The 16,820-nt window shown below is 40.2% G+C and overlaps 3 protein-coding genes across 12 annotated transcripts in view; all 3 read right to left on the reverse strand.

Annotated features, from left to right (window-relative positions):
• igsf11 (immunoglobulin superfamily member 11) overlaps nucleotides 1-3,930 on the reverse strand; it is a 101,679-nt gene extending 97,749 nt beyond the window's left edge. For 2 of the 4 annotated variants that reach the window (XM_061782330.1, XM_061782327.1), the window contains exon 1: nucleotides 2,739-3,930. In XM_061782330.1, coding sequence (XP_061638314.1) covers nucleotides 2,739-2,799 — 61 coding nt within the window. In that variant the 5' untranslated portion in view covers nucleotides 2,800-3,930. The remainder of the gene's footprint in view (nucleotides 1-2,738) is intronic. The other 2 variants (XM_061782331.1, XM_061782328.1) reach the window with 1 other exon arrangement.
• Nucleotides 3,931-4,485: 555 nt separating this feature from the next.
• On the reverse strand, nucleotides 4,486-6,141 carry wu:fb18f06 (corepressor interacting with RBPJ 1). Of its 3 annotated transcripts, none has more exons than XM_061782335.1 (4): nucleotides 5,982-6,140; nucleotides 5,745-5,833; nucleotides 5,347-5,523; nucleotides 4,486-4,806 (listed from the first exon to the last, which is right to left on the reverse strand). In XM_061782335.1, exons 1-4 carry the CDS (start codon nucleotides 6,001-6,003, stop codon nucleotides 4,801-4,803), a joined length of 294 nt encoding a protein of 97 aa, XP_061638319.1. In that variant the 5' UTR covers nucleotides 6,004-6,140; the 3' UTR covers nucleotides 4,486-4,800. The 3 variants fall into 3 exon arrangements, with proteins under 3 accessions (XP_061638319.1, XP_061638318.1, XP_061638317.1); XM_061782334.1 differs by lacking the exon at nucleotides 4,486-4,806 and adding an exon at nucleotides 4,832-5,241 and having other exon boundaries at nucleotides 5,982-6,141; XM_061782333.1 differs by lacking the exon at nucleotides 4,486-4,806 and adding an exon at nucleotides 4,833-5,236 and having other exon boundaries at nucleotides 5,982-6,141.
• Nucleotides 6,142-8,491: 2,350 nt separating this feature from the next.
• LOC133481967 (uncharacterized) lies at nucleotides 8,492-16,663 on the reverse strand. 5 transcript variants are annotated; one of them, XM_061781402.1, is made up of 25 exons: nucleotides 16,537-16,663; nucleotides 15,911-16,056; nucleotides 15,698-15,799; nucleotides 14,934-14,996; nucleotides 13,901-14,003; nucleotides 13,673-13,713; nucleotides 13,436-13,504; nucleotides 13,231-13,323; nucleotides 13,016-13,120; nucleotides 12,553-12,699; nucleotides 12,093-12,123; nucleotides 11,952-12,013; nucleotides 11,799-11,841; nucleotides 11,623-11,717; nucleotides 11,459-11,527; nucleotides 11,055-11,165; nucleotides 10,903-10,986; nucleotides 10,739-10,834; nucleotides 10,543-10,647; nucleotides 10,356-10,454; nucleotides 10,183-10,248; nucleotides 10,056-10,112; nucleotides 9,651-9,773; nucleotides 9,346-9,444; nucleotides 8,492-9,098 (listed from the first exon to the last, which is right to left on the reverse strand). In XM_061781402.1, the coding sequence occupies exons 1-25, from the start codon at nucleotides 16,556-16,558 to the stop codon at nucleotides 8,775-8,777; spliced, it is 2,355 nt and encodes a 784-aa protein (XP_061637386.1). In that variant the 5' UTR covers nucleotides 16,559-16,663; the 3' UTR covers nucleotides 8,492-8,774. The 5 variants fall into 5 exon arrangements, with proteins under 5 accessions (XP_061637386.1, XP_061637388.1, XP_061637385.1 ...); XM_061781404.1 differs by having other exon boundaries at nucleotides 10,368-10,454; nucleotides 10,546-10,647; nucleotides 11,952-12,016; XM_061781401.1 differs by having other exon boundaries at nucleotides 10,546-10,647; nucleotides 11,952-12,016.
• Nucleotides 16,664-16,820: the final 157 nt, after the last annotated feature.

A 16,820-nucleotide genomic window follows, 5' to 3' on the forward strand; every position in this document is an offset into this window, starting at 1 on the left:
TGTGGGTATTTATTTATAGACACACATGGGACTCCCCACTGAGACACAAAAAGAGCGAAGAAAAGGGGGGAGCCCGTCCCTCAAACAGTTTGTGCCCATTTTCACTCAGTGGCCTTGAAAGTTGCATTCCAACACGGTTTGGACTGCAAGGGTGAAAAATGGCATCGGTGTAGTGTTTTTTGTTTTCTTCATCTGAAGCATTTTGTTGCACGGTAGCCCAGACTGAACCAACCTAACAAGCTTTACTACACGTGCGTGTGCGTAGGCTTGTGATTGCGTGTCTGTGTGTGCGAGTAAAACTGACTACGCGCCGTCCGACTGCAAAGGAATACGCTGAAATAAGTGAACAGGCAAGTGAAACACTTAGAAAAATCACAGCTTGATTCAATCTAACGCCAAGTCTGTCACATCCAAATTGACAGGCCTTGGGTGTGTGTGTGTGTGTGTGTGTGTGTGTGTGTGTACATGCGATTGTCTTTTTAATGCCTTTATAATTTCACATTAATAAGTGGAAGAACTCGGCGCATCAAGGTACAATCTTCTGCCTGAGGGGGATTCAGCTCAAATTTAAAGCGGTCCGGTTCGCAAAGTTACGAAGATCATCTTGTCTAACTATTTATTGTGATACACATAGCTGCTGTGTCTCCGTGTAATCAGTACCTCAGTCAAATCAAATTAAGTCAGTACAATTCGAAAACCTTTTGGCATGTTTTTATTGTCAAGTAAGTCAGAAATGAGCATATGTATGACTGCTGATATCTACTGTTGTACTCATAAATTTATATATCCTGATTTAAAATGTATTTCTTTTTTAAAATATGACTGATGGTGGAACAGGGACCATCTCATTATTGTCTTTATTTCTATGTTTTGTTCAATGATTGTGCATTTCTGAAATGGCTTATAGTTTATTTTGAATCTGATTAAAAATGAATGTATTTTGAATGATCCCTCATGTTTGCTTTAAAAAAAAAATTAAAAAAATCTGCCAGGGTTATCAAATTTATGAGGAAAACTGTGTCATGTGCTCTTATTTACTAAGTAAAACTAAAACTGCATTTGAGAATCAGAGCAAGTAAATGAAAAATCAAATTCATATGCCTTCAAATACAGCGCTTAATTAACTTGATTAAAAATAAAGAAAACATTTCAGTTTCCCCTTTTCTGTTTAGTATCTCAACCAATTTTACACATTTGGATTTAACTCCTCTTAAAAATTAAAGCGTTCTAGAGTTTCTCTTTCATTGCCCTCTTATATTCAACTCCCCATTTGTTTTTGTTTTTTTTGTTTTTTTTTGCTCAGTGATAGAATTGTGCTCTCGCTGGTCCTGCCAGGATTTTTCTGTCATCTCACTTCAGATTTTAAGTGGCTATGTTTGTTCAAAGCCTGCATGTTTTGTTACATAACGCCCCTTCACATTTGCACTTTCAATAGTTGTTCCCAGTGGGAAGTATAAACAGAAATGACTCTGGCCGTTACATTTTGATTTGTCGGGAGCACCATTTGTTCTGTATTTTCTCTCCGTTAAGCTTTTTATCAACTTCCTGCAGCGTAGTAGTGTTTCTCGCCCTCTCTCTCGCTCTGCTTCGTTGCTTGGTGTCCGTCTGTGTCTTGTCTTCGCTGTCAAGTCAGTGTTTACCAGCTGAAATGCCGTTTTGATTGGTTGAGTAAGGTCACGTCGGACGGCTTAACTCGCATGTAATTGGTCTGCACCTTTCACCACGCACTAAACCGCTGCCGTAAAGGCTACAATGTCCGCGCCGCTGAAAATAGCTTTTGAATCTTTGGATCTTTCTTTTTTTTGGCCGTCGGCTACAGCTTCTGGGTCCGGATCCGGACCGCAGTCCGTCAGTTAGTGACCTGTGTTCCATACATAATCATATATCTGAAGATGTATGATTTGATGTATGATTTGGAATTGTCAAAAATATATATGTATATCTAAAGATGGGGAAAAAAAGCAGTTTACATTAAACATTTGTGTTTCATTGTTTTCACATTTTATGATAACTGTGCTTAACTTCTTTTTACACTTAACAGTAACTAGGTTTTATTTTATTTTTTCCCCTTTAACAGTAACTAGGTTTTATTTTATTTTCCCCTTTTTAAAGCCGTGTAGTTTGATAATGCATCATTGGCTATCTCGTCTTTCAAAAAAAAAAAAAAAAAAACGAGTTAGAATCGAATTCAAAGGGAGAGTGTCTATATGACGTAATCAAGTCCACTTCATGCTTGACTGCATGCTTTAAAGCAACAGCACCTGTGTGAGTGAAGTAATGGTAAATCACACACACACACACACACACACTGGTTAACAGTGCGCATTACTACTTTTAGTGTCTATTTCAAAACACACACAGACTCGCCCACTTCATGTGTATCTGCAACAGTTGCGTGGGCTTGAGATTGAGAGAGACCTCCTGTATTTCCAAGAGTTCCAGAGATACAGAGCTCTCGCTTGCATGGGATCAAACGTGCACACGCAAAAGTGCCGTGGACGGAGATGCATGCATGCATCTGCAGCATGCTGCAGAAGAAGAAAAAATGCATTTGAAATGCGTGCTTTAGATTGGCTATGCTAAGTATTAAGGGGGATGGAGAGGGATCAAATGTCTGTGTGGCACGCGCCCAATGTCACAATTCCACGTTGTTGTTGTTGTTTTTTTTAAATATATATGTAACGTGGCATGATACAAAACTATTATTATTATTCCATAAAGTTGTCACGTTGACTCACCCTCCATGCAGAAAATGAGCAACCAGGCTATCCATAGGTCCGAGTTGTGAAACTTGACCATTGTTCCGAGCCGTTCTCAGTTTCCTTCGACAAAACTCGTCCTTGTGATGGCATATGACATGGAACAAGTGGGTGTCTTGTTTTATTTTATTTTGTTTCTTATTCTTTAGGCAGCGCACACCAGCGGCCACTTTGTTATCCCGAAACAAAGTGAAACGTTCAGACGTGTGGTCCAAAAGGACCTCCAATTCATGTCCGGTCCCGATTCACCTCCCGGTCCGTTTTGTTGTTGTTGTTGTTGTTTTTTGTTGTTGTTGTTTTTTTCCCCTTCTGTTGAAATTGTTGCGCCAAGCCGTCAGTTTACGCACAGTCGGTGGATAAAGTGAGAGTTGGACCGAGCCGCAGCTCCCCGCGAAGGTCTGAAGGCGACTTAGAAACAAGTCCCAAAGTGAGCGTTCGGCGGCCGCCTCGGTGAGACTCTCCAACGCGTCCTGTGGCGCTCCATGCTGCCTCGCTTCATCTGCAGCGGCTCAGTGGACCAGCTGGTAAAGTTAACCGGAAAGGCTCCCAGCTTCCGGTTTGTGACATTCAAAATAAAAGGGCTTTACATTGTCGGTTCGGGAAATGTGACGTAATCAAGAGGATGCTTTGCTATGACCTTACATAAAATACTTTAAAAGTGACTATGTTTTATCTGGTCACTCTATATTCACATTATCTTAACAGCGCCAACTTTTTTTGTTTTTTGCCTCGTACTTTGGTTTGAAATATGTTCAACTTCCCGTCACTGTTAGAATCTTTCTGTGCACTTGACGAGCCACTTTGGCGGACGATTGGAAAAGGACTTGAGTGGGACTGTTGCTGGGAGACCGTTGACGCCAGCAAGGGAGGAAAAAGTACTTGCGCCCCCTTGTGGTAAATTTATAGATGGACCCATATTTTGGAAACGACTTTACATTTACTGAGGAATAGAATAGAATAGATTGTATCTAGATAATTTATCCTTTACTGGATAAACTGGGGGCCAGATCCGACCCAACACATCATTTTATGCAGCCCACCAAATTCCGGAAATTATGTGAGCCCTTTGTACGCATCTACTTTTTCATCTCTTACTAAATGCAGAAGACAGTCACTTTTATATTATACCATTTGTTATAAGACATAAGCATTGTTTCCAAAATCCTTAGAAAAAAAACAACCTTTGATTTTCACGGACCTCTGCTTTTTAAACAAGTCATCTAGCGATTTGTCGCTCAAAGTGAGAACCAAATGCAGGGGAAGTTATGGAATAAATAAAAGCAGATTTATGTGGTTTCAGTCATAAGCGAGGGCAAACAAATCAGCGTGGCCTGCGATGAAAACGAGTGACACTCCTGTTTTTGCTTCGTACAGAATTTACACTCACTAGCAGTCACTTTCTATCCTCATAGCTCTCTCTGTCCAAAAGTACCACCCTTACATACACAATAATGCTCACTTTTAAAATAATGAATCCAGTTTGCACATTGTTATTGTGCTTGTCCCCCCCCCCCCGGGTACTGCTTCATCTTGCCACATTCCACAAACATGCATGTTAGAATTATTTAAGACTAAATTAGAGGTCAACAACTTTTGTGAAACTGAGAGCAACTCCCCAAAAAGAATACGACTTTTTTACTTTGAGCTTTTATCATTTCTAAGGTCTGCTGATTTATTTTTTAAAAAGAAGCAACACATCAATCAGCCATTAAAAACTGGCCAAAAATCTATTGTATTTCATTTTATTTTCACAAATTATTTGATTTCATACACGCAAATATCTGATGAGCTACCAATTAGAATGAATACGAGACTTTTGATTGACACCAAAACAATTTTGTTTAAAAATAAAATAAAAGGAAACAGTGCCACCTTATGGTAAAAACACATTACTTTCTGCTGTCAGATAATGAATTAACTGCCCTGAAATCAAAGCTTGGCTTACACCAGACCAGCAAGCTACTGGCGACAGGATAAAGTGAAGTTGCATACACACATACATACACACTGCCGGCACACCAGATTTGTCCTTCGGGAAGCATCAGTTCTGGAATGACAAAAAAAATGACAATGCTTACCGGAAGAAGAGAAGCTGCTGTTTTTTTTGTTTTGTTTTGTTTTTTGTAAAAAAAGAACTTCTCAAGTGCCACAGCTCATATATGTTATGAATTAAAGGTTCTGACGACAGCAGTGGCCCCTATGAAGCCCCCCCAAAAAAAAAAAAAAAATTTTTGTTTTTTTTCCATTTGGAGCGGTGACTTTTGCTTTGCAGGCCTCAGCGAGGAGGGAAGCCAAGGTTACGCAACGTGACCCGTTTGTTTTCCCTCGCCCTGTTGTATCATGCTCACACAAACGTCGAATCGCGGGGAATGACCCGGACTTGGACTGTGAGAAAGGCGGCAGAATACGAACGCTCTTCCGGAACGGAGATAGCAAGAGGAGGCCGCAGCTCGGAGTGCCACAGCTGGTAAGACCTGCTGCGCTGCCACAGCACGAAGACGACAATTAAAACAAGGCGTGACAGCTATCTTGCGAGTGTTAAGCAGCATTTGTTTGTGTTTTTGCAAAAAAAAAAAAGAAAACTCACCTCATCGCTGCTGCTGCTGCTGCTACTGGAGGAAGAGGAGGAGGTGGAGGTGTCCGACTTGTTCCCGTCCTTATGTTCCTTTTTCTTTCCATCTTTTTTCTTCCCATCCTTATGGTCACTTTTCTTCTTTCCGTCCGTTGACTTCTGCTTGCTGTCGGATTTGACCTTGCTGCCACTCTACAAATATGCAAATGTGACGTCATACATCTCAGATGTTTTGGTCATTAAGTCTTTAATTATATGTTTGTATTCTCCAGTTTATCAATGTCCAGAGTGGTGAAGTGGAGCACAGCTGAGGCAGCAACAAACTTTATAAACAAAGAAATAAACCTGTTCTATCAGCTGTTTCAGTTATTTTAAAACACTGTTAAGTGTGATCTCGTTTTAATATAAACTACCTTATCGCCAGATTTCTTACTCCAAGGCCAGCTGATGTCATTGGTTTGTGCTTCTTCCTTCGTCATTTTTTCCTCGCCATCGCCCAATGCTGTAAAAACAAAGAATAAAGTCAGTATGTTCGAGATAAACGTCACTCCGTTTACGCTGCAAGCTTTAAGTGACAGGCGCAACGTGGCATTACGTAATAGGCAGACTAAGCGTTTCTTCAACGCAAATCTTAAATCTCAAATCTTTACCTGAAGAAAGATTGAAAGACATCGTGCCTCTGTGCTAGTGCAAACGACGACCACACCGACAGCGTAACTGGAGGCACGGAAGTGGAGAGATTGGAGCAACGTCAATAAAGCAACCGCACCTGAAACCACGTGACCCGACCTGGCCGCACCTCCAGCCAGGCCTCCGGGAAGCGCTCAGGTGCAACCGGAATGACCAGCTTTTAATCATTTGGCCACAAACAGTGTTCCAAATGTTCACTGCAAACAATTGGGACTAATATATATAGTTGGAGCCGCTCTAGTACACCAACAGACAGTCAATTGACAGAGAACACTTTGGAGACATAAAGACATTGAGAAAAACAGTCACTGAGCAATAAAGGGTTGCTAGTTATCTGCTGATGGCGGTACAATATTAAATTTTGTTTTATTTGATTTTTTTCGACAATTGTGCAAAAAGATGCAGAGTCCTCTCGCACTTCGAGCAGTTTGAATGACTAATATAGCGATAGTCCGGTGCAATGGCCATTGTGCAAAGGGCGCCGAGACTTCAAGGAGTGTATGCAGTTTAAAGTGATTAGTAGCGCGATAATCTGGGACAATGTTGATTGTGCAAATATTGCAGATACTCCTCAGTCAGTGTGCAAGTGAGTCAGATGCTACTCAGGCACATAGTGGCCAGTATTGGTCAACAACAGATATGCAAATACCACTACAGCGAGTGCACTAGTATGTATAATTGGCCCGACAGAAATGTCACACCTGGATTTGGGGATCATCTGCCATTCCTTATTGCAGATCCTCTCCAGTTCTATCAGGTTGGATGGTGAACGTTGGTGGGCAGGCCTTTAAAGGTCTTTCCAGAGATGCTCAATTGGGTTTAAGTCAGGGCTCTGGCTGGGCCGTTCAAGAACAGTCACGGAGTTGTTCTGAAGCCACTTCTTCGGTATTTTATTTTCGGGTCATTGTCTTTTTATGGTGAACAATTGTCTCTGAGCTCTTCAGGCAGTTCCTTTGACCTCATGATTTTCATTTTCACCCCCGCCAATCGCAGGTCACATCAAAACAAACAACCATTCGCACTCACATTCACACCTACGGGCAATTTAGAGTCTTCAGTCTACCTTCCATACATGTTTTTGGGATGTGGGAGGAAACCGGAGTGCCCGGAGAAAACCCACGCACGCACGGGAAGAACATGCAAACTCCACACAGGCGGTGCCGGGATTTGAACCCCGGTCGCCAGAACTGTGAGACAGATGTGCTAACAAGTTGTCCACCGTGCCGGCGTGCATATATATATTTGTTTGAACAGAATCATCGTGTGAAAACAAATGTAGTACTTTAAAGCAGCATTGTAAGGCAATACATTGATATCCTCTGTGACTTTTGCTTAATGGTGGGCAAAGCACGCAGCCCACTCCTTTGTTTAATCAGGCCCATCAAGAGTTTATTAAATTGGCAGCATTTTTTTCACTTATTCAAAATGTATTTATTCATTTTTGTATTCATTTTTAGTCCTTTATCTGATTGAATTTATTCATTTATTGGAAATAAAAATGACAAATCAGTATATATTTTTTTATAAATGCCATTTTTATGTCCTTTAAAATAATTGGTTGAAAATATATTTAAATTAGAAAAAAATCGAAATGAATAAGTATTTTTATTATTTAAAAAAAAACGCATTTCATTTTAACATCATCTCTAAAAATCTGGCTCATCGGTCTGATTTAAAAATCAAAATTGGCCCTTGAGCACAAGTTTGCCCACACGTGGGCTTAGGGTCATTCAATTACTGTATTTCAAATCATACAGGGAGATGTACATTGGACTACTGGCTAGCACGTCAGACAAGCAGTTAGCAGGTCTGCCTATTGTTAGAGGTTGTGGGTTCAAATTGTAACTCCAGTCTTCCTCTGTGATGTTTGCATGTTTTCCTCAAGCTCGTGTGGGCTTTTCTCTGGGTACTCAGTCTTCTTCCCACATTCCAAAATATGTATAGGTTAATTGAAGGCTAGTGAATGGTTTGTCTATATTCTTAGCAGAAAAAGACACATTACAGAGTAACTCATACATTTGGTAACTTATCAAATTGCTTGAGGATACAAAGAAGATGACCGGAAAGCCATGTTGTAAGACACAAGACACAGTCGGGGTTTTATGAAACCTTATCAACCTTAGCCCCGACGAGTTGCTAATTAAGGCACACACTCATAACAATATCTACAGGAACAAATGCAGGAAAGGAACAAGGTTTAGCTTGATTTTATACAACGAGAGTACTGTGCTGAAAAACTAACTTTGAAACAAATAATTGGTCGCTACTTCGTGGGTTTCAATTATTTCGGGGAGTTTCTGGAAATGAGCCCCCACAATAAACGAGGCTTTATTGTACATGAAAAACGTGTCGGACCTTAATCGGAACATGAGCTACCCCATCAGAATGTGGCAGAATTGCTCCGGCCAAACCGTAGTGCACGTTTGAGCCTCCGGGACTCAGCGGCCGTTCCACAAAATACAAGATTACACAAAATACAACCTTGTTGTTTTATTACCTGAAGCAAACATTGAATTATTTCATGTGATCTAAATACCGGTATACATATTTTTTTATATATATATTAAAAAAAAAAAAATCACCTTTTTTTTTTTTCTTTGCACCACAATGACAACGACAACACAAGATTTCCTTTAATTCAATGTCATTAGACATCATATCGAACTGTCACAGAGTGATTTGTCATCGGAGCGCACGTCAACTTCCACTCGTGTGATGAACATGTAACATCTGTGAACAGTTTTGACATCTGATCACTGGTAAGACCTGTGGCCTCGGTATAGACTACTAGAGCTGAGGTGTGAAGTGGAACGGGTCCCCGGGTCCCTGTACCGAAATGTACCCCCCATCAATGACTCCATGGGGCTTAAGGGCCTGCGAACGGGTGCGCGATCTCCACCGCCAATTGTGGAGAGTGAGGGAGCCGGAGGGATCGGAGGATCCAGGTTCACAACAGGTTTCGAGGGAAGCAGTGGAAAGTTGATACCGGAGCTTCTGCTAAATGCCGAGTATCCGCTCGCACCTGGATCCGACACCTGCGTTTGTGGATCGCCGCTTAGCTCAGCACCAGGACTTTTCTGCAGTGAAGAGGAAGAAGAAATGATTGACGGCCTGGGGGAAAAGTAGTGATAAGTCATTTCTGCACTTTGCACCGCTAGCCCATGACTGAGTTCTAGCCTATGGCGCTAACCACATCTTAATGTTTGTGGACGACACAGCGGCGGGAGGGACTCAGTACCAATAATAATGAGGCCATCTGCAGGAAGGAGGTTGGCCAACGGCTACATTGATGAGAGATGATCGTGCTGCCATTCCGTGACTTACCTTCTCCTTTTTCTTCTCGTCTTTCTTGGCCTTTTTGTTTTCCTTGTCACTGTCGCTGGAACTTGAAGAACTGGAACTTGAGGAACTGGAACTTGAATCCTGAGCATACACGAAGCATGCCAAAGTTTGTAAAAGAAAGGGGGAAAAAAAACATGCAATCCCACTGAATTATCCTGCCATCTATTTTCTGCACCAATTATCCTGGCGAGACCACCCGTGGAAATGGCTGCCAGCCAATCAGACTAACCGTTCACACTGTGACTGAGTGGGTCAGGCGAGGGAACCACGACACAGAGAGAACCAACCTTTTTCTTCTTCTTGTCCTTCTTCTTCTTCTTCTTCTTGTCCTTCTTTTTCTTCTTGTCCTTTTTCTTCTTTTTCTTCCTTTTGCCATCATCACTAGAAGAATCACTGGATGAGGAAGAATCCTGCACAGTAAGAAAGTCATAGAGTGTCATTATTGTTTACCAGCCACGTAATGAGGTATATGCATACTAGGGCTGCATCAAAAGCATAAATGAAGACTGAAGTTTTGAGAGGGCTCTCATATTGGATGTCATTAGTGCAAGTGCAGCTGATTTAGTGTGTCTTTTTATGAAAATGGGCAAGACATTATTGGCTTCCATTATACCGCTTTTACCTCTGGATTATTGTACTCATCTGGCTATGAATGACATTTTTTCAAGTCACGCTTTCATGTGTTGGCTCACCTTCTTCTTCTTCTTCTTCTTCTTCTTTTTCATCTTTTTATCCTTCTTCTTCTTTTTCTAAAGAAACGATTTGTGATTTGAGTTCAGAAAAAATAGCAATGGAATAGTGAAGATTGCGTCATCTCACCTTGTCACTGTCACTATCAGAGGAGGATGAGGAGGAGGAAGAGCTGTCATCAGAAGAGCTGGCCTTCTAATGACAACACATCAGAAATCAACAGAATGATTACAACCTGTAAATATGTATTAAAAAACAATGGCTGGTGCATTCCGGGGGACTCCAGTAATACAATTCCGTACATGTTTATTTACCTTCTTCTTCTTTTTCTTCTTCTTCTTTTTCTTTTTGTCATCATCACTGTCAGAGGAGGAGGAGGAGGAGGAAGAAGAACTGGAATCCTGTTAATACAGTTAAAAGTAAAAAAATCAGTATAATAAACCAACTCAAGGTAAATACAATTAAATAGACATTAGAAGGAAAACACACCTTCTTCTTCTTCTTCTTCTTCTTTTTCTTCTTTTTCTTCTTTTTCTTTTTCTTGTCATCGTCACTGTCAGAAGAGGAGGATGAGGAGGAAGAAGAACTGGAATCCTGTTAATACAGTTAAAAGTAAAAAAATCAGTATAATAAACCAACTCAAGGTAAATACAATAAAATAGACATTAGAAGGAAAACACACCTTCTTCTTCTTCTTTTTCTTCTTTTTCTTCTTTTTCTTCTTTTTCTTGTCATCGTCACTGTCAGAAGAGGAGGATGAGGAGGAAGAAGAACTGGAATCCTGTTAAAACAGTTAAAAGTATAAAATCAGTATAATAAACCAACCCACAATAAAGAAGGAAAACACACCTTTTTCTTCTTCTTTTTCTTCTTCTTTTTCTTTTTCTTCTTCTCATCGTCACTGTCAGAGGAGGAGGAGGAAGAACTGGAATCCTGTTAATACAGTTAAAAGTATTAAATCAGTATAATAAACCAACCCACAATAAAGATGGAAAACACACCTTCTTTTTCTTCTTCTTCTTCTTCTTTTTCTTCTTTTTCTTGTCATCATCACTTTCTGAAGAAGAGCTATCAGAAGACGAAGAAGAAGAGGAGGAGGAGCTGCTGGAATCCTAAACATGAAACACATGATTCATTGATAGCAACAATCACATTCCATTACATGTTAGAATATTTTACTCATTCCGTACAAACGTGCAAATTTTAAATGCAATAATCACACATTTGTATCAAAACAAGAGCTGTATGAAGAAAAAAAACAGCATTTACAAAGATAATAATAATCATTCAGGTGCACCTACTACTGTGACCGTTGTCTCCTGTTTTAATAATCGACCCATTATAATAGTAATAATTACACACACACGGGTGCCGAACTGCGAGTATGCAGCGGTTCATTGTATACCTTCTTCTTCTTCTTTTTCTTTTTCTTGTCTTTTTCGTCATCATCACTGTCTGAAGATGAACCAGAATCCTATTAAGAAAAAAAAACAACAACAAATTAGTACAAGGCTCGATTGATGTGTGATTATTGAGCTCGTTTCATCACCATGCACAAACTATGATCACCTTTTCCACCTCTTTCTTCTTCTTCAGCTTCTTTTTCTTCTTCACCTCCTTCTCATCCCTTCCCTCTCCCTCATCATCGCTCAGGTGCCCCTCCTCTGCTCCCAAGAGTTCGAATTACATCCTTGGCCTATACAAAACCTTGAGCGGCTACTTGATGTGCTGAAATTCACACTTACCACCTGGTAAGTAGGTCAGAGATGGATCTTCTGCTGCTTTATACTATTTAAAAACACACACACACACACACACAAAACACACACAAAACAGCAAGTTTATCTACTGTTTAAGTGGGTGACATACTGTATATAATGTTCATGCGAGTGTGTCACCTTGTCAACGTAAATATCTTTTGCTGTGTCTCCAACAGTACTTTTCTCTGCAATATTAACTCCTGCTGAGAACCACAATATTAACGTCAATAAAAAAATAATAAAAAAAATGGAAGTATCAAAAAAGTGGGGGACACTCACCAGCCGGTGAACGAGAGTCTTGCTCTTCATCCTGTCAATAACAATCATAAGTTTTCTTCTGTATCGGTATATTGATCTTGAGTTTACTTTATACTTGTGGGAAGTTCCTTATTTCGAGTGAAAACAGCTTACTGTATTGAATTTCTGAATTTTCAGCAAAACCAAAAGACTGGTTTTAAGATCTTATTTTAAGAATCTCATCCAGTCAGTTCATACTTGTTCCACTGGCAGATTTTATTTTATTTCTTTTTTCACTTGAAACAAGACATTTTGTCATGAAAATAAGTTAGAATGTTTATTACTGTGGTGTCGGACAGCACTGCATCAATACTATACAATAATAAGTGATTTTATAAGCAGATATGATGGAATTCAATTTGGAGCTTATCCAAATGAGAATATTACAATATTGACATTACATTTTTCATACATACTGTAAGAAAAAACAAAATCAATGTACCTTTTTCTTGTCTTTCTTTTTCTTTTGATCCTTTTTCTTCTTCTTCTTTTTCTTGTCATCATCGCTGTCAGAAGAGGAGGATGAAGAGGAAGAAGAGGAAGAAGAAGACGAAGAAGAGGAGGAGGAGGAGGAGGAGGAGCTGGAGTCCTGCGACAGGAGAAGAAATTTAACAATGAACCCCGTATTTTTATTATTTCTTGCAGGTCAAACTAAGAGAGATCCACTTTTCTGTATTAATTTACAGTAGCATATTCTAAACCAGAAGTCTCCAAATTGCCCGTCGGTGTGAATGTGAGTGCGAATGGTTGTTTGTTTGTATGTGCCCTGCGATTGGCTGGCGACCAGTCCAGGGTGTACCCCGCCTCTCGCCCAGTGTCAGCTGGGATAGGCTCCAGCACTCCAGCACGCCCGCGACTCGAGTGAGGCATATAGATGGATGGATGGATATCCTAAATCACGCTACCTTCTTCTTTTTCTTCTTCTTTTTCTTCTTCTTTTTTTTCTTCTTCTTTTTCTTCTCATCTTCACTATCAGAGGAAGAACTGTCTGATGAAGAAGATGAGGAATCCTGTTAAGTAAAAGTAGATACAAATTGATGTCAACATGTTTTATTTTTTCTGGACTTCATCATTTATGAATGTTCCCCCCACCTCCAAATAACTACCTCATTTGACATACCTTTTTCTGGTCTTTCTTCTTTTTCTTCTTCTTGTCTTTCTTCTTTTTCTTCTTCTTTTTGTCCCTGTCTGAGCTGTCAGATGAAGAGGAACCCTGGGAAGCGAGAGTGAAAAAGCTGTTTCGATAAAATACATGTTTTTTTTTTTTATTCAACGGTATACTACATTTTTTATATTGATCTACATTTTGCACACATGTAATGTACCTTGTTCTTTTTCTTCTCATCCTTCTGTTTCTCTTTCTTGTCATTGCCGTCATCGGATGATTTGAAATCCTGTAACAAGCCGGAAGAAACGGGCCAATCTTATGGGATGGTGGATATTTATGATTCTCTTAAAAGTAGATCCAGAGGACTAGTTATGAAACGTAAACATTTATCGTGATTCCAAACCAAAATTAGCGCTTTTATTTAAAAAAAAAAAACTTGATTTATCTCTCTCACCTGCTTTAACTCCAAGTCCCCAGGAAGTTCCTTTTGTTCATCTGAATAAATACGGATCAATACGACCAGTTAAGTTAAATAGAAAAGATATCACCGCTGATGATGATCATTTCATGTTCATTCATTTGACTTTGTTGGCAAATGATTCCCACAAATTGCTGCCAGACCATTACAACTGGAACGATTGAACATGTGAACAAACTGGAAGTTTGAAATCAGTTCACCTACCAGTCGGTGCTATGATCAACCTGTCCCACATGTACTCATTCACCATTTTCTTCTTCTCCTCCTTTTTCTTCTTCGTCTTCTTCTTCTTCTTTTTCTTGTCATCCTTCAAGATAACAATGCATTATAATGCTGTGTCTATTTCATCCCTGCTGAGCCCCAGAAGACGGTGCGGAAAGCACTGAATATTCCCTTCACGCACACAGTTCAAGTATGCATACATAAAAAGTCACGTATTACCCCCCCCCCCCCCCCCCCCCCCCACCCCTTATCTGGTGTTGAAATGTTGATTTCAATAATTGCTCCATTACGGATTAACAACTGGTTTAACTTGTCCTTATTGTCTTTGCTTCACCTGCCATGATAACATCACAGTCGGGTGTTACCTCCTGGATCATAAAGGTTAAATTATTGACATTTTTCACATGAAAAAAAACAAAAAAACATGTATATATATATATATATATATATTTATATTTATATGCATTCCGATTGAACGCATGATAAAGTACGTAAGCATGTGAATGAGCACTTATTGTGTTCATTCTGGGGTGGTCAAAAAAAAAAAAAAAAAAAAAAAGAAAAGCAGTTCATTGTTCCGACTTGTCTGTTTCACACATTCCAAATGGGTGTGTGGCTGCCTTCCCTTCTATCAGATAGCTCCTGCATGCAGATGCAGGACATTAGCGCTTCTGCCTAGTTTCTCATACTTTAATGCTTCACAAATCGAAGCAATCCAAAGTTTGAGGTAATACTACCTTTCTGGCCTGAGGTGAAAAATGTCATCTTCACTTTTTTTGGGGGAGCGGGGGGAGAACGTACACTCACTTGCACTCATCTCCAATATACGTCAGTTGGGATTTCTTACGCATAAGCTGAGAGCTGTGCACACAGCAGATGATTGTAAAAGAGTTTCTGCAAAGATGTTGTTGCTGGCTTGGCTGGAGGGGGAACTGTGTGCTTCTGAACAACGTGTGGCGACAACGTCGAGCGGCAGACGTGCTGAAGCAATATTTGAACACGAAAACCATCGTACCTCACTATCGCTGTCTGATGAGCTGCTGGAAGAGGATGAAGAGGAAGAAGAGGAACTGGAATCCTGTAGAAAGGGAGACATTGTTTTTGAACGCAACCTTGCATGCTGTACACAAAGGAACAGGTTTATTTGTTTGGGCTTTTGACAACGTAAGTGAGATCTTTGTCGTTGCTGCCTAGTGTAAAAAGGGAAGGGCTCTTGAAGCATTTGGCAAACACACAAACAGGCACACGTCCGCCCATTACAGCTATGCGGACAGCCTATTGTACCCGTCACAAAGTGCAATTGCTCTGTTTTCTACAAACACATTAATCACAAGCCTGGCCAGGAGTGTATTGAGCTCATCCTGGGTAGGGCACACCCTGAAACGCTATAAAACGCTGAAGTTGCTGTCTCGTCGAATAGATTCTCATTTTAAAAGCAATGTCAAGATTACATATCTGTTCTATTTCTTCTTACAAAGACTACTTACATGCAAACATGTAACATCTTCAGCAACTGTTAGCAGCAATATATTTTCAAGCTCACCTCACCTACATCACAACAGACCTATTTATTTATTTTACATTTTTATTTTATTTGTATTGAGATGCAGGTATTAATCATTACAAATAAAGGGCTTGGAAATTGAATGGGTTACTCCTTGTGCCACGCCTCCACAAAAATTTGGTCGAAATCAGTCGAGTAGTTCAGGCGTAATTCTACTAAGAATGCCTTTGAAAATGTAACCTTGGTGGACCTAAGGATGTTCTTAAGAGACATACTTTCTTTTTCTTCTTCTTTTTCTTCAGTTTCTTCTTCTTTTCCCTCTTGCGTTCATCCTCGGTGTCCGAGGACGATGAAGAACTGTCATATGAGTACGGTGCCTGATGACGCAAAGTTACGGACTTTGTCACCAATGTTCCTCAATAGCAAAAACGAGCAGATACTGTATAATTAGCCACAATCAGTCAAACTGCCTCTGCACGGATACTCACTTGGCGATCTGCGCTTGCTGTCGGGTGACTCCTGTCATCGTCGTCATACTTCTGTAATTCTACAGGCTCTGTTTCCTCAGTGAGAGACCCCAAACGACCAGGAGGGATGACTCCCGGCTCCTCTGAACTTGCAGCTCCACCGGGAGCTGTGGTACACACAGCAGGTCATATCACATCAGCACCAAATTCGGTTGAACGATGGAATTAACATTTTTCAACTGTCCACATGTAGAATTGCTGCAAACAGTTCACCCATTCGATTGAACATTCTGACAATTCATTCATTGAGTGCCGTTTTTGAATCGACATGCACAACACAGCCGTTTAAAGCTAAAATCGACAAATCGTTCCCTGGAAAGTGAGAAACCGCCGCATGCAATTTGTAATAAACCTCAAGAATGACCTTATTGCACTATGAAAATAATTTCTACTGCCCCACCCCTCACAACGGAAGGAAGAAACGCCCAATGTCCTGTGTAACTCCGCAATAAAACGGCAATACTACTCCTGAACTAGTCACTGACTCATTAAAAAAAAAAAAAGTTGTTGTGTGACATTTTCCCTAATCGTGTAACTACGAGCTAAAATATTTATAGATGAAAAATATCTCAATTGAATCAGCTAACCTTTAGTGAGAGGGAACTCCATTTATGTCCACCCTTCTCCTCTCCCATACACACCCTCAGTCCAGCTTGAACAACTCAGGTGTGTGTCGCTCGCAACATGAATGATAGGTCTGGGTCTTGACGTGTGTGTGTGAAGTTGGGCACAGCAAGGAGAAATTTCAAAATAAAACAAAAAGTAATCAATTATTGGAACAAAAATATCAAGACGGTCAATACACAGCAGACCAACCTGTGTATGTCCATGACTATACTTATTTATATACATTGAAAATATGAATGGTATG

Source organism: Phyllopteryx taeniolatus, chromosome 8 (assembly GCF_024500385.1).
Source record: "Phyllopteryx taeniolatus isolate TA_2022b chromosome 8, UOR_Ptae_1.2, whole genome shotgun sequence".
Classification (NCBI taxonomy): domain Eukaryota; kingdom Metazoa; phylum Chordata; class Actinopteri; order Syngnathiformes; family Syngnathidae; genus Phyllopteryx; species Phyllopteryx taeniolatus.

What these genes read in the sequence shown, in the direction of transcription:
- wu:fb18f06 (XM_061782333.1), bottom strand. Translation starts at nt 6,003, where the DNA reads ATGTCTTTCAATCTTTCTTCAG. An exon ending in GTCTTTCAATCTTTCTTCAG is followed by an intron (nt 5,834 to 5,981) that starts GTAAAGATTTGA and finishes TTGTTTTTACAG; the next exon opens with CATTGGGCGATGGCGAGGAA. An exon ending in GTAAGAAATCTGGCGATAAG is followed by an intron (nt 5,524 to 5,744) that starts GTAGTTTATATT and finishes GCATATTTGTAG; the next exon opens with AGTGGCAGCAAGGTCAAATC.
- LOC133481967 (XM_061781400.1), bottom strand. Translation starts at nt 16,558, where the DNA reads ATGGAGTTCCCTCTCACTAAAG. An exon ending in GTTGATCATAGCACCGACTG is followed by an intron (nt 13,714 to 13,900) that starts GTAGGTGAACTG and finishes GTATTTATTCAG; the next exon opens with ATGAACAAAAGGAACTTCCT. An exon ending in AAAAGAAAGACAAGAAAAAG is followed by an intron (nt 12,124 to 12,552) that starts GTACATTGATTT and finishes TGTTATTGACAG; the next exon opens with GATGAAGAGCAAGACTCTCG.